The sequence below is a fragment of the Vidua chalybeata genome, chromosome 1 (genome assembly GCF_026979565.1).
Source record: "Vidua chalybeata isolate OUT-0048 chromosome 1, bVidCha1 merged haplotype, whole genome shotgun sequence".
NCBI classification, from domain to species: domain Eukaryota; kingdom Metazoa; phylum Chordata; class Aves; order Passeriformes; family Viduidae; genus Vidua; species Vidua chalybeata.
The window spans coordinates 59298983-59319222 of NC_071530.1; the positions used below are offsets into that span (position 1 = coordinate 59298983).

A 20240-nucleotide genomic window follows, 5' to 3' on the forward strand; every position below is an offset into this window, starting at 1 on the left:
GCAGGTACAAAAGTGACTGCATTTGAAATCACAAGCAGTTTCAAGATGCAGCTACCAGGTGAGAGACTATCAACCTGTTTTTGAGTGACTGTGACTGAAAAAAGGTACAGTGTACTCTCTGTGGACTAGAGTTTCTATGCAGAATAGCTATTCTCATCAAGCCAGGATTTACAAGAATCAGCTTTAGACCAACAGTCCCCCACAAAAAAAACCATTAAACTTATGCAAATCCATAAACTTATGCAAAGCCACAGGTAAGGTTCTACAAAATTAATTCCCCTTTTGTGAACTTAACAACTTCTTAAGAAGGCTATCTAAATATCAAGGGTTTTTTTACCTCAGTACTTAAATTCCAGAACGTATGAAATCTGAAAACCATACAAAGCTGTCAGTTTTGCTCATTTTGACACCTTGTATTTAGGAAGCACACATCTCTCTTCTCAGATCCCATGGACAGGTGTAGGAAATTTGAAATCTTGTTTTGAATGGGAGATGTAAGGGAAAAGAGTTGAGCCACTGCCACGCTACCCAAGACCTGCACTATCTGCTGCAGAAGACCCCCAGCAGCACAGCACACATGTGCACCTTTGTAGTCTCTTATTCCTGTACAGTGGAATTTCTTGTGAAGCTTAAACAATTTGGATGCTGTGAAAATGAACTAAGCAAACTGTTTTTTTGCTAGTTTCTCACCACTGCTAACAGTTTTTGGGTTGAGTGGTTTTTTTTCTCCCCTCTACTATATTTTCTATTTTAAAGATCACATTGTTTTCTTTTGCTATTAAATTGCTCTCAGACAGTAATTTTCATAGGTAGATGATGAAAATAATATGGCATTCCACTACATTTTCCAAAAGGTTCTTTTAAAGTATGATTTCCTTGCCTTTTACTACATAACCTAGGCAGGAAAAGCGGTGACACCATTCACATTCTTAGCAAAACAGAGAATGGCAAAACAAAAGCTATAAGCATTTTACACAAGTCTGATAAAAATATGACAAGCTTAACCATTCCAAGAATTACAGAGAAGTTATATGTAGCATGACAGCCAAGCAGATTTTCTTAGACTAGAAATAATATCTAAATACATCCAACATATTTTTTAAGAACACATTGTCATATGGTTGATGAGAACTTCTTTTGTAGAACAGTGTGAGATCATATTTCACTACATTACACACAAATATTAGCTGTAAAATAACTATAATTCTAAAGGCTTCTGTCAGATGTTTTTCCAAGTATTTTCCCACTGCTACTAGATAAGAAACACTGGGCCTTCTCATGAAAGCAATCCAAAAGCAAAGTGAAATAAAGTCTTCTTAAAGATCTGTAAGACATTTTTGTTTTGTCAAGAACATTTTTTAGGCTTTTACATTTTCAGCTGCCTGTAAAGTTGAATACAAATTAAAGACATGAAAATGCAGGAATTTACATTTATTTCTAATTAAATGTGATTCATAAGTACTTTTTAAAACATAACACCATATTCCACCCTGCAGAGGTTGGTTGGTTCTTGCCAGTCTTACATGCACAAGGACATATGTGCAGTGTGGGGCCAACATTTGTGGAAGTAACAAGCACTTTCCTTGATACATCAGGTAAAGCTAAAATAACATTATCATCATGAAAGTGTTAAAAATATTTAAATTCCAGTCACATGTTCAATTTGGCATTTCATATTTTTGCTGTCATAATAACATTGTTAACATTAAGTAGGAAAAATAGTAACTATAAGCACATAAATTCAGACAAAAATGTTGTGAAATTAATTTATACAAATCTTCAAGTATGGCTTAAGCCACTAACATCTGCTTGACACACCTCTTCAAACCAAGTATTCGGTGCATCTTAGCATTATTTTAAACCAGGGTACCACTTTTAACTTCTCACATGTAAATGACACCCATACTTGAAGCCTTGCCTCATCTGTTGGCATATTACTAGTGTTCACTAAAATGTAACTTGCAGTATAACTTTTTTCTTTATTCTAGTCCAAGCTGCCATTAGCTTTTACATTACTTTGAACAACACTACATTAAATGTCTCATGATCTGTTACAACTTTAGTGTTTACTGCAATGTTTGTAGAATATTGTTTCTGTATGAAAATGCAAATTGTTGAGATACATAAGGCATGTCAAAGTTATGACAAGTAGGTTATTTTTAGAGAGGAATCCTTCCCGTTCTCAGACAAAGAGGAGCTGCTGGCCACCAGCAGCCCTTGAGCAGCACTGCTTTCCCTTTCCTTCTACTACAGCTATGAACTTTTTTCACTCTTCCGCATGGGCTGCAACAGCCATGATAAAAAAGCAGGTGCTCAAGTCTCAGAGCTGAGCACAATGGCAAGACCTATTGCTTGAAATGTTGACTACATTTACTGAACCATCTGTAACTCACTGGTGACAGTTTCACTGCAAATTGCATGTATAAATTTAAAGTAATTATATCCAATTTAAAATTATGTTTCAAGTTGGATCCCAGAAAGAAACTAAAAATTTTGAAACCCAAGACAGTGAGAACTGAAACAGTTCTTATGAAATGGTATTCAGATAGCTTGAAGCCCTTTGCAGTAACCAGCCCTGCAAGGAAGAGGTTCTATCATAAGTACAAGGAGGTCTATTCTTAGACTAAGACACCAAGAACCATTGCTATGCCACGTGCAGTTACCACATCCGCAAGGGCTTCCACTCACAGCAGCGCAATTCTGTTTCCCACTACCTGTAATTCAGAATCAGATGAAGATTTGAGAAACTATCAAAGAAAATTATTGGAGGCTTTGACTACACTCACCCACAACAGGAGCAGTTTTGAGTGCCAAGAACTTTATGGTTTAGTTACAAATATTCCACTCTTTCTGTAGAATGTGAATGAGGGAGCACATTAAGTCTGTCAGGACAGAAAAAATTGTCCTCTACCAATAAATTGCTACACTAATGTAGTTTTATCTTAAGACAAGTATTATATCAAATTTTAAAGAAGATGTAAAGCTTTTCTAAAAGCTATCATTGACATATGCATTAAGATAAAGCTCACAGCACTGCCTCAGCTCTTCCTCAGTCAAGACACAGCAGAGCTGCTTCTATTCAGTTTTTTTTTTACTACTTCACAGCCTTCCTGCTCAGTACTTAAACAGCCTTGCTTTTCTTCTACTTTGCCAAAACACTCCTCAAGATCTTAATAAAATGGAACTGCCCTGAGAAATAGAGATGTGTCCCAATTAAGAGATCAGTGTTTACAGGTCACCAACATTACCAGTAGAACAAAATCAACACGAAATGTGAATGAAAATATTTTTTCTCAGCATAGACCTTATGCTCATCTCTTTTCTTACAGCTGCTTACTTGTGCGGTAAAGTTGCAGCACATAGTAACTGGATTCACAGTCAGATTAAATTCTGAGCACTGACAGTCACAAACCCCCTCCCCTAAATTGAAATAAAAGATGGGAATAGAAAGGACACACAGCCTCACTCCACCCTCAAAACCTGTCTGAAGCTCTATGAAACTCAACTAAAAGAACACGTAAAGTATATTTCTTCCTTTTCAATAAGGCACTCAAGTGAAGAAGCACCTCAACATTATGGAAAAATAGGCTTAGGTGTAGACAAACTCTTCATCAAGATGTTGACAAAGGTTTGGAAACCATTAAAACCTGTTCTTTTGAAAGCATTCAATGACCCATTCATATCAACATAACCCATCATACTGAAGCACCTTACAAGTGTCATGACTATTACATACATAATTATCATTATGTATGTAATTGTTATAATTATTATTATACATATATTATTATACATAATAATATGTCAAGATATTATATATTAATATAACATTTTATATATTATATAATATATGTAACATATATATTATATTATAGATATAATATATAAAAATATATTATCTATTAATATAACATATTATTACACATATACATTATTCTTACACATAAGACCTTCCCAGCTTTATTTCTAGAAAAACTCCTTTACACAATAACTGACCAAAAAACCCAAAACCTTTACAGCTCCTCTCTGGATACATGCTGTGTCGATTATTTAAAGATTCTAATGCTCATTTACCATGTCACAGTAAATTAAAACAGACTTTGAAAGACAGTTAAAAAGGAACTGAAAACAGGACATCTTCACAAACAAGAGACTAAAAAAAACTGTGTTGAAAACAAGAGGAAAGCTGAAATAAGAAAAAGGATACAAACAGATAACAGAAAAAGGCTACAAAAAGATAACACTTTACAAAGAAAAGCTTTGCCTTTAATTGTATACTTCTTTACCAGTGGAATGAACAAGCCTTGCTGAGCTTGTTAGACTTCCAGAAAGTCAGATCTTTTATTTAGATAACTGGAGATGAATTCTAGATATTTCACACATCCTTAAGAGACAAGGGGTGTTTTTGCATCTTAACACAAATTTTGACAAAATCCAGATAGATACTAGCCTTTGTACTTCAAAAAACAGACTGCCTCTTCCTCCTCCAGAATTAGTGTCTTGACTTAGTGGTCTAAGGATTAGTAACAAGTACCCAGCCATATGGCCTTATTTCACAATGCTCAGTCAGCTACACACCTCTTCCATCACTTCTGATATTCCTCAAAAAGAAAGTTAATGACCCATTTGAAGGAATTAGGTGAAGACGAAAATTTTATAAACAATAACTAAATGCTATCAGGTATATTTTATTAACAGAAAACAATCCAGTATTCTAAGACCCATTAAGAAACATCAAGCTACCTCACTTCAGCAATCAACTACTGTAACATTCTTTAGACTTCACAAACTACACACTGAATTTATTTGGTTTGAGGTTCCCAGCTCCACTTCAGTGAGTCACAAAAAGCATCTGGAATTGTAGCATCTTGACTTCAGCTGATTATTCAGTTTTGCTTATTTTCTTGGCTTTTTAGAAAGCAAATAAAATAAAGCAAAAAATACCAATTTAATCAAATGAAAGGATAATGAGAGTAAGATTTACTACAGAACCTAAAAATTTAGACAGTGTGAGTCTTAACTATGCTTTAGGTACCTGAAGGATGAGTGTTCACCGTGGACTGGCAAAGTGATGGGAGGAGCTGGAGATTGGATGTACATTGACTGCCCAGATGTCTGTGTGGCTTTCCTGATCAGCTTTCCAGTGTTAGGATCATAAATTCGAACTTCAGGACCAGGTTGAGACTTTGGATGGATGGGTGTTGGGTGAAACAGAGCAGTCGGAAATGTGCTAGGTGTATCAGGAAACATGGCAGGGCTATTTTCTCTGCTAGATGGAGTTCAGAAAAAAAAATTGCATTAGAAATTTAAATGAGCTATCTAACCAGAGCATAAAAAATGAGCATTCCCTTTTCTTCTAAAGCAGAAGATGGAAGTGGTTTGGAAAATATCTAAAGAAAAATTTCTTCTCCTCCATCTCATTAAAGTCCCACTGAATTTAAAACAGAAAACTGCAAATATAAGATAATGTCATGTTTAAATTACTAAAATAGTAATAAGTGTGCCTAAGAAATTGTCTAAACACAAAGTTTCTGAAATTATTTCCAGGTAGTAGCAACAGCACAATTAGCAAAGCATAATAATCTGCATATATGCAACAAAGAGAAAACAGGCTATTGTATCAAGCCTTCTATTTGCTCTCCAAATTTGATCTGAGAGAAAATAAACACGTAGTATTAACTTGCAAGTCATCCTAACTTATTTTTTAAACTACTAAACTGCTTATGATCACCCTGCTGCACTGTAAAAAACATAATTAGAAGTGTCAGCAAAAACATTCAGAGATCAGTCTGCAGGAATCACCATTATGGCACCCTATCCAATTGTGATGAAATACCACAAAAAATCAAGCAAATTGAATAATTAAAAAAAAATTATCAACTAAAACAGCATGTTATGCTCCATTAAAGTAATGCTATGTTAAAAAAATATTCAATTAATTTGTAACAAATACTAGAAGTGATACAAAACTGGAGTTGTTACCAGATGCTTTTATGGATGTTTCTGAAGTAGTCTTGTAGAAATAACACAGTAAATCAATTCCAAGTTTATTCTTTTCTTGCTATCTTAAGTTCATTTTACATGCAAATATTTTCTCAGACTTCTCCCCTCCCCTAGTTTGTATGTGCTTTGGTCCCGTAATCACTAATTCAAACAGCTTCATTAAAGAGAAAATGCTTTCCAAAGTAGCTGCACGTATCAGGTTAAAGTAAAGGTATTTGCATAAAGATAGGTATCTTACTATCTTACTGACTGAAGCTTGGGGCGGGGGGGGGGGGGAGTATGAAGTTGAGGTATTGTATTTGAAACACAGAAGTAGGAAAATTATCATGTTTCAGTAAAATGGAAGAGTATTAATAGAGGGAGAAAAACTAACATTCATCTAGACATCAAAAAAAAGAAAAAAGAAGTTCAAATGTTCACAAGCTACTGTCCAGGTTTCTACTGCAAACTTAGCAGTGTCAAATTAAGCATCCTATGCAAATATTCCAAATTTTGATTTAAAACCACCTGATAATACTTTTTAAATACTAAGTATCCTTGTCAAGCCATAAGCAGGCTACATGTCTTTTCTCAACTTACAGGCATCCTGTGTCTCAACCTAATGTCACATTTGATAAATGCTCTCACTTCCACATGTTTCTTCTTTTGGTGTCTTCAAAGCCTAACACAGCCACGTTCTGCCCTCAAAGGGCAAAGCACATTATGCTGTGCTCCTTCCCGTCTAAACATGGAAGGGAAGATCCTCCGTTAGGCTTGCAGGATGTGGGTCTATCCAAACAGGTAAGTCAGGAAGCAGAAGCTGGCTTGACAGTACCTTGTCATGAGTTACTTTAGTCATGCCACTATCCCACAGGGGGACTGTTATTGTCGACTTCCTCTTTGTTAATGTTTTTGGCGTCCTCTTTAATTTACTGTCACCCTAGTGCAGTAATTATTTTTTACCTTTTCTCTTTCAGCACTTACTTATCATACCAAAACCGCCTCTCACTACTTCCTTTCTTCCAGGTTTTGCTCCTGTCTTCATGCCTTCCAATTCTTCTTAAAATTTTCTATGGTATTTTTCTGTTTCTCTCTTTCTCATCACTACCAAATTTCACCAAAAAATGCCATACTTTACCTGTTCTTCATGCAGTCAAAAGATGTACATTTTTTGGCAGCATGAATGATCCCGTGCTTTGGTGGCATTCCCTATGTTAGCTTATGGATGAACTGAAAAGGGCAACTTCTCCAAATTAAAAGAGCTAACAACAATAACTGCTAAAGAAAGTAATGTTACCACAAGTTTTCTCCCGACTGTGCTAGTTACTGAACTGCCTCCTGATCCCTTGACAGTCCCCAGTTTAAGCAAAAGAGAAATGGACAAAACCAAGGATTTCTTCTATAGAATCCATAGGCATCTGAACTTGCCAGAAACCAATTTATTAACAAATCAGAATAACCTGTTTTCATGGCCCCTATTCCCTCAAGGAATAGCACTTACCTGTGTGTTTTGATGTAGTCATCCTTTAAGGGAAAGAGCTGCTCCTCAACCTTGTCCCAGCGCTCCAGGCAGCTCCACAACCAATCAGGGTTTACAACATGGAGATCCTTGCAGTCCTGAGCTTGCCGTACTTTTTCTGTGCCTATTACAGAGTCAAACACAACATAACAGTGTTGCCAGAAACACAGAAGATAAACCAGTGTATAGTTAAAACTAAGAACATTTTGTCATCAATTGTACAGAAAAAAAGTGCCGCTCCTCCCCATTCCAACAAAACAATCACAGCTAATAAAAGTGAGAATCTAAATAAGATGCAGTAACTCAAGACTCAAGCTGGATGAAGGTAACTTTCTGAAGAACTGGCACCATGGAAGTAGCCCACTAAGATTTATACAGAAAATCTCTGCATCTTCTCTGCACGTTAGCCCAACAAACAACACAAGTGCACTTTTCTGTAACATCTCCTTCATTTGTATTTGTTAGTAGTCCAAGAAGCAACTTTTCAATGCTGTTGAAGCCTGACAATTTTTTTTAGACATGGTTCCCTGTTCATACAGCGTGCTACCTTTTAACAGGCTGTCACCCACCCAACCTCCATCTACCAGAAGTGGAGGCAAAGCAAATAGAATTCCTTTGTGCTGAAACAGGAACAAAGAATGTGAAGTAAACATGGCAGGCTAGCATGCAGTCCAGGTGAAACCATCAACAGTGCCCCTTGCAAGTAACAGGTGATCTCAAATTCTGCTCTCTGGGGATGCCAGAATGAGAGAGAAACTCAGTAAAGTTGCTATAAATCTACCAAAAAACAACAACAACAAAAAAATCAGTGCTGTGGTTTAATCCCAGCCACCCATTGATTCCTCCAACCACGCCAGTGGGATGAGGAGGAGAATCAGGAAAAAAACATTAACGCTAGTGAATTAACAACAGCTTATGAAACAAAGTAAAATATAATAATACTAATAATATGAACACTTGTCTGTTTTCACACACATGAGAACAATGAAGCAATGAAGCCTCCAGAAGAAAAAAAATCAAGTGTCAGAACAATTCTGACAAGCAAGCAAGAACACTAAATTAATTTGATTTTTTCATCACAGTTCCCTGGAGTTTCATTTTCATGATTGTCATTTAACAATATTATTTTACATGTTTTAATTTAGATTAAAATCTTGAAGTACCCATGCTTCTTCACATAATTTGAAGATGAGACAAAGCAGCTAATTTCAAATATTTAATATTCTTTGTACAACCTGAACTACAATCCACAGATGAACTCAAATGCAATTGAGGACCAACCTAACTAGTTGGTTAGACAGCTCAGTTTGTCTGACATTTGTAAGATTAAAAGACTAAGACATTTGTAAGATTAAAAGACTAAATAAACAGAAAGCGCAAGAGATAATTGTCCTTTAGGAAACGCCTGAAAGCTCCTGTTTCCCTACCTTTTGTACCCCAAACCCAGTGAAATACAGGACTAGGGCTACATTTTTCTCTTTATACACATACATTTTTTTCTTGGATTTAGATTAACAGAAAACAATGTTGTGTGCACAAATATATTTATTTTTTCAGCTGTAAATGCAACCAGTTGTACATTTCAGGATACAAGAGCTGTACACATAAAGCTTTACTCCATACTAGTGTCATTGAAAAAAAAAAGTTAATTTCAGAACTCAAGATAAACACAAAAAAAGTACTTCAAGATACAGTCCTGTCCAAGCCTCAAATGATTTGGACATCATATTTTAATTTTTGCCATTTAATAAAACTACTATCCAACAAAGCTAAAGTGAAAACAATTTCAGAACTGCAACTGTGCTAAACCCAGAACAACTCTTCAGTTCAAGAGGTTTTAACTAGCTAAAACATAAAACCCTAATAAGGGAGGTCAACGTACTCCCTTGAAATCATACATGTCCTGATTTAAGAAATCTGTTTTCCAATTAATTATCAGTTACAAAAGCAACTGCGAGGAATTTCATGCAACAGTTGCTGGAAATGAGCCAGTTTACAGTGCCAGAAGGAGCTTTGACTGGAGATATTAATATTTAATTAACCTCAGTAGGAACTGTAGAAATACCTGCAGTTAGAAATAGTTATGTATAAACCTGTATTTAATTTATACACAGGGTATATTTCAGAAGAAATAAAGCAAAGGTTCTGAAAGAAAATCAGTTTAAGGGATCTGGGAGAAAAAGGATTGAAGAAGTTTAACGCTTAGCTTGGACATTGCTTTCTTTTGAGAATAAAGGAGAAAAGGAATGACAACATTGGAAAAGCAAATCAGTAAGAAGACAGGTGTTATAAAAAGGATGCTAAAATCAGGTTCATAAGCATAAGAGTTTCAGAGCAAAAACAGGCAACAAGAGCAAGATATCTGGTAGGAGTTTAGGTACCTGTGCCTGGTATTAGATACTGAATCAAATATCAGACACAGCTGGCAATACTGTCCTGCACATAACAGCTCTGGAGCTGGCTGAATACCACACGCAATAGCAGTGGTTTCACTAGTCAGCACACACAACAGTTAACCAGAGCTGGTGATGCTGATGGGACTGTGCTGCTCCTTTTGGACTTCATCAGGGGGAAACATGGACAAAACTGTAAAACTGCACCTTTACCTCATGTTAAATCTGTGAAGTTACATGAAGAGATTGCTTTCTCCAACTGTTTTTCAAACTCACGTTTCTGCACTGATGTCAGGTGTTTCATCTTGCTGCCCCTTCCTCCCCACCCCCACTTGCTGCATTCACACATATCTGATTGTTTCATACTGGATGTGTGCTGAGGAGCTATGCAATTCTTTTACTTGACAGGATTGTGATAGAAAACTTGAACATGAAATCCAAAATAGCACAATTTTGTATGAAGTTGCTACTGGAACTAGATGGTTTTTAAGGTCCCTAACAACCTAAATGTTCTAGGATTCTGTGAAAGCTGGTGACACAGACTTGTGTGTAACCAAACCCACCTCCCAAGAGTCAACAGTCTTACCTTTCTCACCTCCACAACATCAAGGCTTTCTGCCTCCTTCCCATTTCTAAAGTGCAGTGGCCTATTGCACACTCCAACATACTGAAAACCCCATGAGGCAACACAAGTGCGTCCTCTTGGGGAGGGCTTCCTATTTCTAGCTGACATCTTCACAAATCAAGATTTCACATGTTAATTAAAGCAACATTTGGTGAAACACCAAATTTAACTGGGAGGAGAAATAGCACAGTGATAATATGTTTGCTGTCTCATATCCCTTTCCTCAGTGTAACTTCTCCTTTTTAAGACAAAATAGCAAAAAGATTTTAATCCATCCAAGCAACAGTACTTCTGATGCAACTAAAAACATCTGAATTACCCAACTGAGCTGAAAATCACTTCGAGAAAAACTGATTTTCCAGATTACTTTTATGCATTATTGTAATCTAATCACCTTTCCCTACTTCAAATTCTAAAGTTGTTTCAAAAAGTTAAAAAGGCACAGAAGGTTTTCCACATGAAGCAACTGGGGGCCAAATTTATCACATCTACTCTTTGATGGATATAGTTTGAAGCAGATAGTACTGGAAAATGTTATTTTCAAAGCTGGGGAAAGTGCTCATCAATTCTACTTCTGAACTTGTTGAAAACAGTGCTCAGCCGACTGTGGTCTCTGATTCAATCTCACCCATGCAGAACTCAGTGTGAGTGCTCAAGGCTGTGTCAGGACTAACCAAAGCACACAATGGGGAGAGATCACCAGCAGCACCTGCAGAACTTTCTCCTGATTCCAACACACCAAAATCAACATATCCTTATGGCAGTTTGCAAACAGGCTGCCAGACAGTCCTTGGAAAATCCAATCACTAAAAGTTTATTTCTCCTCTGATAATTTTTATATATAGTTCTTGATTTATAATCAAATCCTCTTCTGCAAGCTCTTCTGCAAGAACATTGACCTATGAAAAGTGGCAGATGTGCTGTTCTGAAGCTATTCCTAAAGTTCAGGTTTAACTCTGCACTGTAAAACCAACAGGCTTACTTGGTCAGTGGCCAAGTTTAGAGCAATGTTTAACCCGATGTTTTTTAAAAGACAAAGCCCTTGAACATATTTTTCAGGAAAAAATGCTGTTGACACATTACAGGTGTAGGAAATGGCATGAACTCAAATATATTTTGAAAAATAAAAGAAAAATTCATGGCCTAAATGGATGTATTTCCATTCACACCACACTACAATAATTTTTGAAAGACCTGAACAGCTCTATCTGCTCCATCAGCAAAAATTCAATACAAGAATCAACTACAGAGTCTTTAATCTGTTCAGGAAGGAACATAACAAGGTTTATGAAACAGTGCAATAACTGCTTAGCCAAGTGTATACACAGCTATGGAAACTCATCCTACAGTGCAGTTTACTGATGCTTAAAGCAAATAGCAGATGTTTCAAAGACTGAAGCAAGATTTATGCAGCTCATAGACAAGTGGAAAGGACTATAGGATAGCCTTTTCTCAGTCACTCAGATTTATGAAAGCTGATTAGATGATGCAAAGATCCTGCATTTTACAGTAATTCAGGCAGACAGTATTTTCTGCCCTATGTAATGAAAGAAGTTCTATTTTTTTCAAGAACAAGGATTTATTAATTTCAGAATTCAGAGTACCTGTGTCTACAGGGAAACAAATGGCCTATCTGCAGAGAAAGAGACAAGTATATATAAAGAATAAAAAAATTAAATTATTTACTCTAATAGGCTGGGAAGAATACTGTAAAAACAACCTAAAATGTTTTTCAGTAGCCATTCATTTCAATGCACCAAGCTATGATGAGGCCACTTAGCAGAGGAAACCCCATCACTTCAAGACCTAAAGGGTAACTCTGTTTCACACTGACTTCTTCCCTTTTACTTCCTCTGCCAAATTCTTCCTTTGCCTTGAAAATGAAAAAGCTAATAGTATTTACCCCCAAACACTGCTGCAGATTAAACACGTGCCTTTACATCTCAGCTAGTGTAAAGTAAGCATACACATTCAGCTGCTTGTCAGAGTCCCAAGTCTGCCACTGTTAGTGGTGCCACCCAGAAAGACTGAACTAAAAGGTATTTTAGAATCACTTTTCACAACCATGTTAAAAAAATAAAAAAATATAAAAGCATAGATAACAATGTTGCCTGGGCTCATATCACTGACTTCTGAAAAAAACTCAAGAAGGGTGTTTCCCCTTTTCACCAGCAATTAAACATCAAGCAGTGCATCAGATGTTTGCCACAGGAGCCAAAAACGCAGTATTTTTATGGCTTACTGTCCACAAGAGGCTTTGCTCTGTAACCATAAAAGAATCAGTATGAAAATCACATTGATAGATGAATTATCACAAATCCATCTGTGACAGGACAAAATTTATATCCTTAAAATCTCTGATTAAGAAGTTCCCGTCATGAAACTAGAACGATGCAGCCTAACTACTCCCACCTTCCAGAGGAGAGAATAATAGTCTACAGCTGAAAAAAAACCAAAACCCCATCACAAAACCAGAACCAGTCAATCCACAGGGATCTTACAATGGGTTATTGGAGAATACTGTTTGATTCCCTCTAAATCCTACTATTCCATTGCCATTGTTACAGAAATAATTATTAAGTGATGATGAAAGACAAGAGTATTGCCCATTAGGCAGAAATGACTGCCAATTTACCTCAGCTAGAATTAGTGCAATATGCAATTTAATCAAAAAACAAAGGTAAAATAGTTTTTCATATTCAGATGCACTTTAGTACAATTCGCTAAGAATGTGGAGGTGGCAAATAATTTATTTATAAAAATAGAACACAAAGATGCATAGATGAATCTACACAAACACACAAACCTCAAAGAGTACATAAAAAAAAAAGTCAACTGCTTTCCATTATCACATGATGTGTACCTTAATGTGTTTTTCAATACTTTTCACTCTAGAGAAATGTGTATGTTTGGGAGCATCTCATTTACATTTATCCTATCAATTTTACCCCATCACACAATAGTTGCATCTGAGGTATAACTACATTCAGAAGTCATCTAGTTTAAGATAAACAAAGCAACTTTAAAATGAAACATTTTAAAAATTGAAATTGGAAAATCATCTCTTATACTGATGGCTGTTATTCCTCCAATGAAGTATGATGAACTTGCATAATTCCTTGCTGAAATAATTATTCCTATTTATGACATTTTAAAATAGCTATTTGGCAACAGTAGTAAAACAATGCAGTCCCAAACTGATGCATCCATTGATTTTAAGACTTCACATTCACTGTTGCAATTATCACGTCTTCACAACCTAGAATCCCAGCTAATCTCAATGCATCTAATTCCATCTCCTGAGTTTTAGGTTGTTTTTACTACTAAAGTGTCTATCTCCATTTATCATATGCTTATACTACTTAAATGCTTCTTGACATACAGACTTTTGAGGAAAGTACCCTCTCTTTAAAACACAAGCCAATGAAATTAAGCTGCTTCTGATGTACTAAAACCCCACATGAATAGCATCCAAAAAAAATCCAGTAAGTGGCAGATAATATATTTCTTTGCTTATGACATGTAAGTGTGTCCTAAAAGTATCTAAGTTTTAGATTATTTAAAATGTGCAATTTTACTTTTGGATTTCATGGATTTGACTATCAGATATTTAGTTTCCATGTAATTTTGAAAGACCAGCAATGAGGGAACCAAGCCTCAGGCTGCAGCCAAAAAAAACAGCGTGCTAGATGCTAGAGCTGCTGACTGGTAGCTCCTCTGTGGCAACTACCAATAGTACATTGTAATCCATTACAGCTATGAAAAAACAGGCAGCTTTGTCAAAGACAACCTAAAAGTTATGCTAAATTCTCTTACATTTCCTTTGACAAAACAATACAGGTTCAGCACAGTGCAGTGACAGGGTATTAGCAGTCGCTTAAAATAATGTTTGAGTTCCATACCAAGTGAAACGGAACCATGAGAGGTGAACCTGAGAAACTGAGAAAGAGAGCACTGTTATACCTTCGTAGCAGGACGATCATAAACTTTTCTTTGACACAAATATTAAAAGTTTCTATTCAACAACTCTGAGTCTTTGACTATTAGTATCGCCAATTCTTAACAAAAAACTGAGACATAACACATTGCATCAGAGGGTAGTGGGTCCTACTTATAACAATTAAAAGTCACATTTGAGCAAAAAAGAAGATAAAGATCCTTTTTAAAAGGCTGATAAATTGTTTTAGGAAGAATCTTTTGATTTTGAGTGTAATCTCAGTTACATTAAAGTCTGCAGATTACACAAAAGAGCTCAAAGCATGAACTCTAACAGAGTAAAAGCTGCTAAAATACATACCTGTCCTTGCTGCAATGAGATGTGTTGCTTTATCAGGATCATCAGCACTAAGTACGAGATTCTTCACAATTTTAGCTCCAAGTGCTGTGGCATGATAGTGTTCCCGTGTCTTTTCAATAGGGAAGTTTGTCGGGTAAAGTCCACTAAATATTATGGTTACGTCTGCCAAGACTTTACTTTTTAGTTCTGGTACTATTTTTCTGATGTCTGGAATTTCCTCAATCTCTTTTTTCAGATATTTATCATACTTTGTGTAATAATCAGTGTGAACTCGCACAAGGATCTCCTCAAGATATATTAAATGGTCGTCGTCATCTGTATCATCTTCCTCCTCTTCCTCCTCCATGCTCTGGTCTAAGGACTCACCCATTGTAATTCCAGACTGTTCACTAATCTGCGATTCTGTTTCAGCTTCTTTCTTGTCTCCAGACCCATTTCCTAAATCACAAAGGCTTTCCTGTTCACTTTCCTCTTGTGCTTCATGATCAACTTTTTCCTGGAGATTTTCACTAGGTAAAGACTGTGTGTCCCCAGAATGGTTCACCAGACCATCCTTTTTCTCACTCATATCAGTGCAACTCTCTTGCTGCAAATTTTCATCCTGCAGAGGTTGTTTGGATTTCTTCCAACTTCTCTTTTCCTCATTCTCACTATCTGATACAGAAGTGGATGACTTTTTGGTATCCAATCCATCATCACTTTCACTGTCACTAGATAGTTCAAAGTCCAAATAATTTGTTATCTTCTCTTGGGTTTGCTGCTTCTCTGTAACTGTTGTATCAACTTGTTCTGAAAAAATCTGAGATTCTTTTGTATCTGCCAAATCATCAGTGACCTCACCGTCCATTCTGTGACCAATGCTATCATTTAAGGAGTCCTGGGCATTAACTTTATTATGAGAGTTCACATCCCCATCAGATGTTTCACTGCTTACAGGAGTACTCCCATTTGCAGTGCAAGTGTCTGTTGCAGTTTTCTTGAGACCATTACTATGTTCTTCTACACATATAACATTCTTTATTTCTTCAACATCTTTTGCTGAAATCACTGCTGAATCCAATGCCTCAGGTTTTGTGGAGTGGTTTGCTAAGATATGGGCAAGAAAGAAAACATACACATTTTTCCTTTTTTTTCTTCTTTTCAGATTAACCAAAATTTAATTTTCATTGACCTTAAATACAGAGTTTACATATGGACTTAGATTTAATTATGCTTTGAATGATCACTAGGCTTTTCAAAGTTGTTAAAATTCTCTAGGTGTGAATGATTACTAGAAAGGACTCTCAAACATAACAAACATTACTTTTGTAAAGAAGTTATGTAAGCAGCTTTTTTTTCTTTAAATCACAGGTCATAAGTAGTTATTTGTTAACTCTGCAAACATTAAAGAGTTTATCTTGTGTAAGTTTTATGATTACAACTTACAGCAATAAAATAAACAAATGGGGGACAGGTGGGCAGAATTTGCTTCTATCATAAGTCCTAATCCAGAACGACAGTACAAGAACTTTATTTATAAACAGCCATGTCTTTCATATTACCTAATTTTCGTAACAAAATAACTGAACTTTAGTCCTTGAAAAGACATACGTATTTTAGCAACACTAAGATGCTACTCATGCTCAATTTAAGACTGATGGAATGCAACTGAAAGTGTAATAGAGTCAAAAACAGAAGAATAGTTTTAGGGTGTGTCCGCAGATGTCTGCGGAAGTAGAGAGACAATTAAAGAACCTGCAGGCTTCCAAAAGGTTGCACATAAACGTTCACTGGGAACACTGTGTGAAATCACACTACTTTGTCTCCCTTTGTGTGCATGTTCCTGCCCTGTAAGTAAGGACAGGAGTCAATTGTAGAGGTCCCACATCACAGTGACCTGATTCAAGTTGATCATACTATTTCTTGTTGTATTGGACACTTCTACTTCAACAAGGGAAAGAGAGCAATGTCACAGGTATTAAATTAAAATAAAACCCAAACCCTTGGCTAAACTGGAAAAAACCCGACAATGCTTTCTTATGAAATTGTGTTTCAAATACATTTGGTCCTCAAACAATTACCAATCTAGTCATGTGTACTTTCTAAATCCATTATGTGTATTACACTGCTGAGCCTGTTGAACATAGGGTTCTTGTGTCAAATGCCAGAACACCATGTTCAGTAGGTGCTAAAAATTCACACTAATTTTATTAGCATGATTTAGACTGGGAGGCAAGCAGATTTCAACATTGATTTTCAGCAGTGTGTTGAGGCCAGAGTTTATTACTTATTCCTCCAAGTCCCAAGGGCAAGGAAGGGGACTGAAGAGGTGAAACCTACAGAGAAGAAAAAGTCAGCATGTTTTACATGGGGGTGTGAGGGAGAAACTGTCACCCTCTACACATTCTTGAAGAGTTTGGTGTACTGCCAAATCAGCTCTCAGCCACAACACTTACTACTGCTTCACTTCTGCTCTGGTTGATGCCAAAAGGAGTGCTGTCTGTAAGAACAGTCTAATTTTACCAAGCTACTCACATTTGTGCTGTCAACTTCAATTGTTTGGGATTGCTCATCTGAGCACAGCTGCAATATTACTAAGACCATCTCCATGATTTACATCAATCATGTTTGAAAAGTGGATAAAGTTACAAGTGTGGTTTAAAAACAATCTAATTACCTTTCTTCTTCATTTGCATTTCTCTTGATCCAGGAGGTGCATTAATATCTCCTATCCCCTGAAAGTATACATATTTCTTCACAGTTATTAAATTGGGTGCAAACTTCCAAACATCCTCTCTATCATCAATGATGCAAACCATGGAATCTCCACAAGGAAAAAGATCTCTAAGAGACAAAATAGTTGATAAATTAAGCCAGTTTTAGAAACTTATGTAGCAATGAAAGCAATTTCTATTGATGCCCTGGTTTATTATGAGCATGTCTGCAGAACATGGAACTTACAAAAGAAACTTACAGAAAGCCAGCAATATTAAAATTATGGAATTCAAAATACAAGCTTTGAACAAATTAACGTTAGTGGATAAAAACTAAACAGCTCTTTTAAAATATGTGTCCCAAAGGCTAAAAGCAGAAAACAAGAAACCTCCATAAGAACAAACGATTACAACATTTCAGTCTGGTTTTCCCTGGTTTCTGTCAACCAATAGCCCAAAGTCAACTATCACAAGGTCAATACACTACCTATATATAGACAGGTAAAAGACACAAGAAGAGTTTTTAAAGAGTAGATTCATTCAATCCAATTAATTTGATTGAAACAGAAGTACTAATATCATCCATCACCTAGGAGGAAGAGGACGTAGAGTACTTTAGATGCATATAAAAAACAGAGCAAGCAAAGAAAAGAAGCTTCTCATTTGCTACAGTCAGGTGTGGAGGGGCAAAAACTTTAAGTATTTCATAAAGCTGCATTAAACATATCTATCTTAGAAAAAATCTTGGCTTTATACTCTGAAAAAGATCAGAATGTGAATTTAGACTAGCATATGAATTCAAGTCTCTAGATGACCTAATTTCAAGAAACACTAGGAACAGAAGGTGCTTTTAGCACATTTGAAAGCCAGAATACTAGGTATTCAATTATGAATTAAACTCAAACTGAGAATTTCGGTTTAATTAAAACATCCACAACATAAAAGTCATTATACAAGATCATAAGACAAAGTGGAAATACGGTTGTTATTACAAGAATAAGAAGTTTAAATGAAAACATGATGCCATGGCATCACACTCTTACTGTTCTACTACCACAGAACCCAGTAAGTAGAGGAAATGCTGCAATGCCCAACACCTCAGTTTTACTGAGGTGGTGTTGATATTTAAGAGGTAGACAAAGAAGGATATAAACACATTAAGTGCAGAGGGAGTAATTTTCATTTTATATAGCATATTTTCTCTGTTTGTTGTCATGGTTTGTATAATGCCTATGACCCATATACGTACCTAAGGTTCCCAGTTTTAGAAAATGGATCAATACATTCATCCCTTGACAATATCCGATGGGAAAAAAGCTTCTTTTCAGGGTCCAAAAATCCTTTTGGAAGAAGAAATTAAACAGTTAATGTTCAAGATGTTTGTTCCTTATTTATATTTTATATACTTCTGCTATTTTAATTTGTGCAACAGCAGTTTAACAGACAATTTTAAGGCATGACATCAGATGGGAGAAAGTATAGTGGATCAGGTATTTGTAGCTAATTCAGTGAGATTAATTTTAAAAATTACCTAATAACCTAATTTTCTTTCAAGATGGCATGAAAACTGAATTTGTGACAGCCAAATAAATAAGGCTGAAAGAGAGACAGTAGGAGATAGACACATGATTTTTGCAACTTATATTTATCTCTCTATAATTGGTTCTTTAAAGCTAAATGCTCTCCTGAGCTCATTATGCCTAGGGACTGCAGAGAAGTCTCACAAGAGTTGGCAATGTGCTGCAATATTTAAGCACGGTATGAAGTTAAGAGACAGTTCCAGCCAGAGCTCTTGCATTTGCAGGTTTTAAGTTGTACCTCTAACAACTACTTCAATACATTTACACATAATGAATATATCCTGGGACTTCTAGAAATATTTAGGCCCTGCTGTAGTAACTTTTCTGACTGCACTCTTTAAAAAAACAAACAAAGAAACAAAAAAAAAAAACCCAAAACCAAAACAGAAGCTGTGCTAGCTGATCTTAAAGCAAGACAAAGTGCTATTATTTAGGAAAATGATGGCTAGGGTGTACAAACACACATGCTTCTGAACCTAGTCTCCAGTAATGAAGTTCACCTTCGTGAGCTGATCGCAGCCACATAATTGCTTAGAAAGAAACTGGCATATTACATGCTAACCTGTATTTTTTGTTTTACTGAATTTGTATTGAAACTAGTATCAATTTCTCATTATTCTTATGACTATTACAAGGCAGTCAATACTTACTTGGGAACCATCTTTTCAAGATTTATTGTCTTTTACTTTAAATGATGGCCATATTAAAACCAGAAACAGAATTCAAAATGAATACAGACTCTATGGACCAACTTAAATTTTCTTTCAAGGAGCTCATATTTGCACAGAATATATGCTCAACACCTTTTAACAGTCTAGCTCCCAAGAGTACCTTAAGTTGGGACTTCAAAAACAAAGTTTAAAAAAAACCCTAAAAATCAGTCATCACTTCTCAAAGTTGATCCTGTATGTAATTAATATTGATGTGTAATTGGAATAACTTAAAACCCATAAAAGCAAGAAAATTCTGAGTTAAGGACAGAGGTTCAACCTTAACTCACCCGACTATGCTTAAGAATTGCTGCAAACTCGTAGAATCATCCCCTGTAGTGAGACCCTTGCAGTACCTAGGCATAATGAATTGAGAGAATTAGCTACAAAGATTTATTGCTGTACACACATATATTTGACAAACTAAAAAGGCTGTCACAC

General features: G+C 36.0%; 1 protein-coding gene across 12 annotated transcripts in view; it reads right to left on the minus strand.

Annotated features, from left to right (window-relative positions):
- Nucleotides 1–20240, minus strand: part of CTDP1 (CTD phosphatase subunit 1) — a 109959-nt gene that overhangs the window by 65760 nt on the left and 23959 nt on the right. For 8 of the 12 annotated variants that reach the window (XR_008434834.1, XR_008434837.1, XR_008434833.1 and 5 more), the window contains 5 exons: nucleotides 18759–18849; nucleotides 17473–17639; nucleotides 14817–15902; nucleotides 7484–7625; nucleotides 5036–5269 (listed from right to left, as the gene is read on the minus strand). Coding sequence is in view for 9 of the 12 variants with exons in the window: in XM_053964463.1 (XP_053820438.1) it covers nucleotides 5036–5269; nucleotides 7484–7625; nucleotides 14817–15902; nucleotides 17473–17639; nucleotides 18759–18849 (1720 nt within the window). In the remaining 3 variants the exon portion in view is untranslated. Of the gene's footprint in view, nucleotides 1–5035; nucleotides 5270–7483; nucleotides 7626–14816; nucleotides 15903–17472; nucleotides 17640–18758; nucleotides 18850–20089; nucleotides 20156–20240 lie in introns of all 12 variants that reach the window. The other 4 variants (XM_053964514.1, XM_053964524.1, XM_053964474.1 and 1 more) reach the window with 2 other exon arrangements.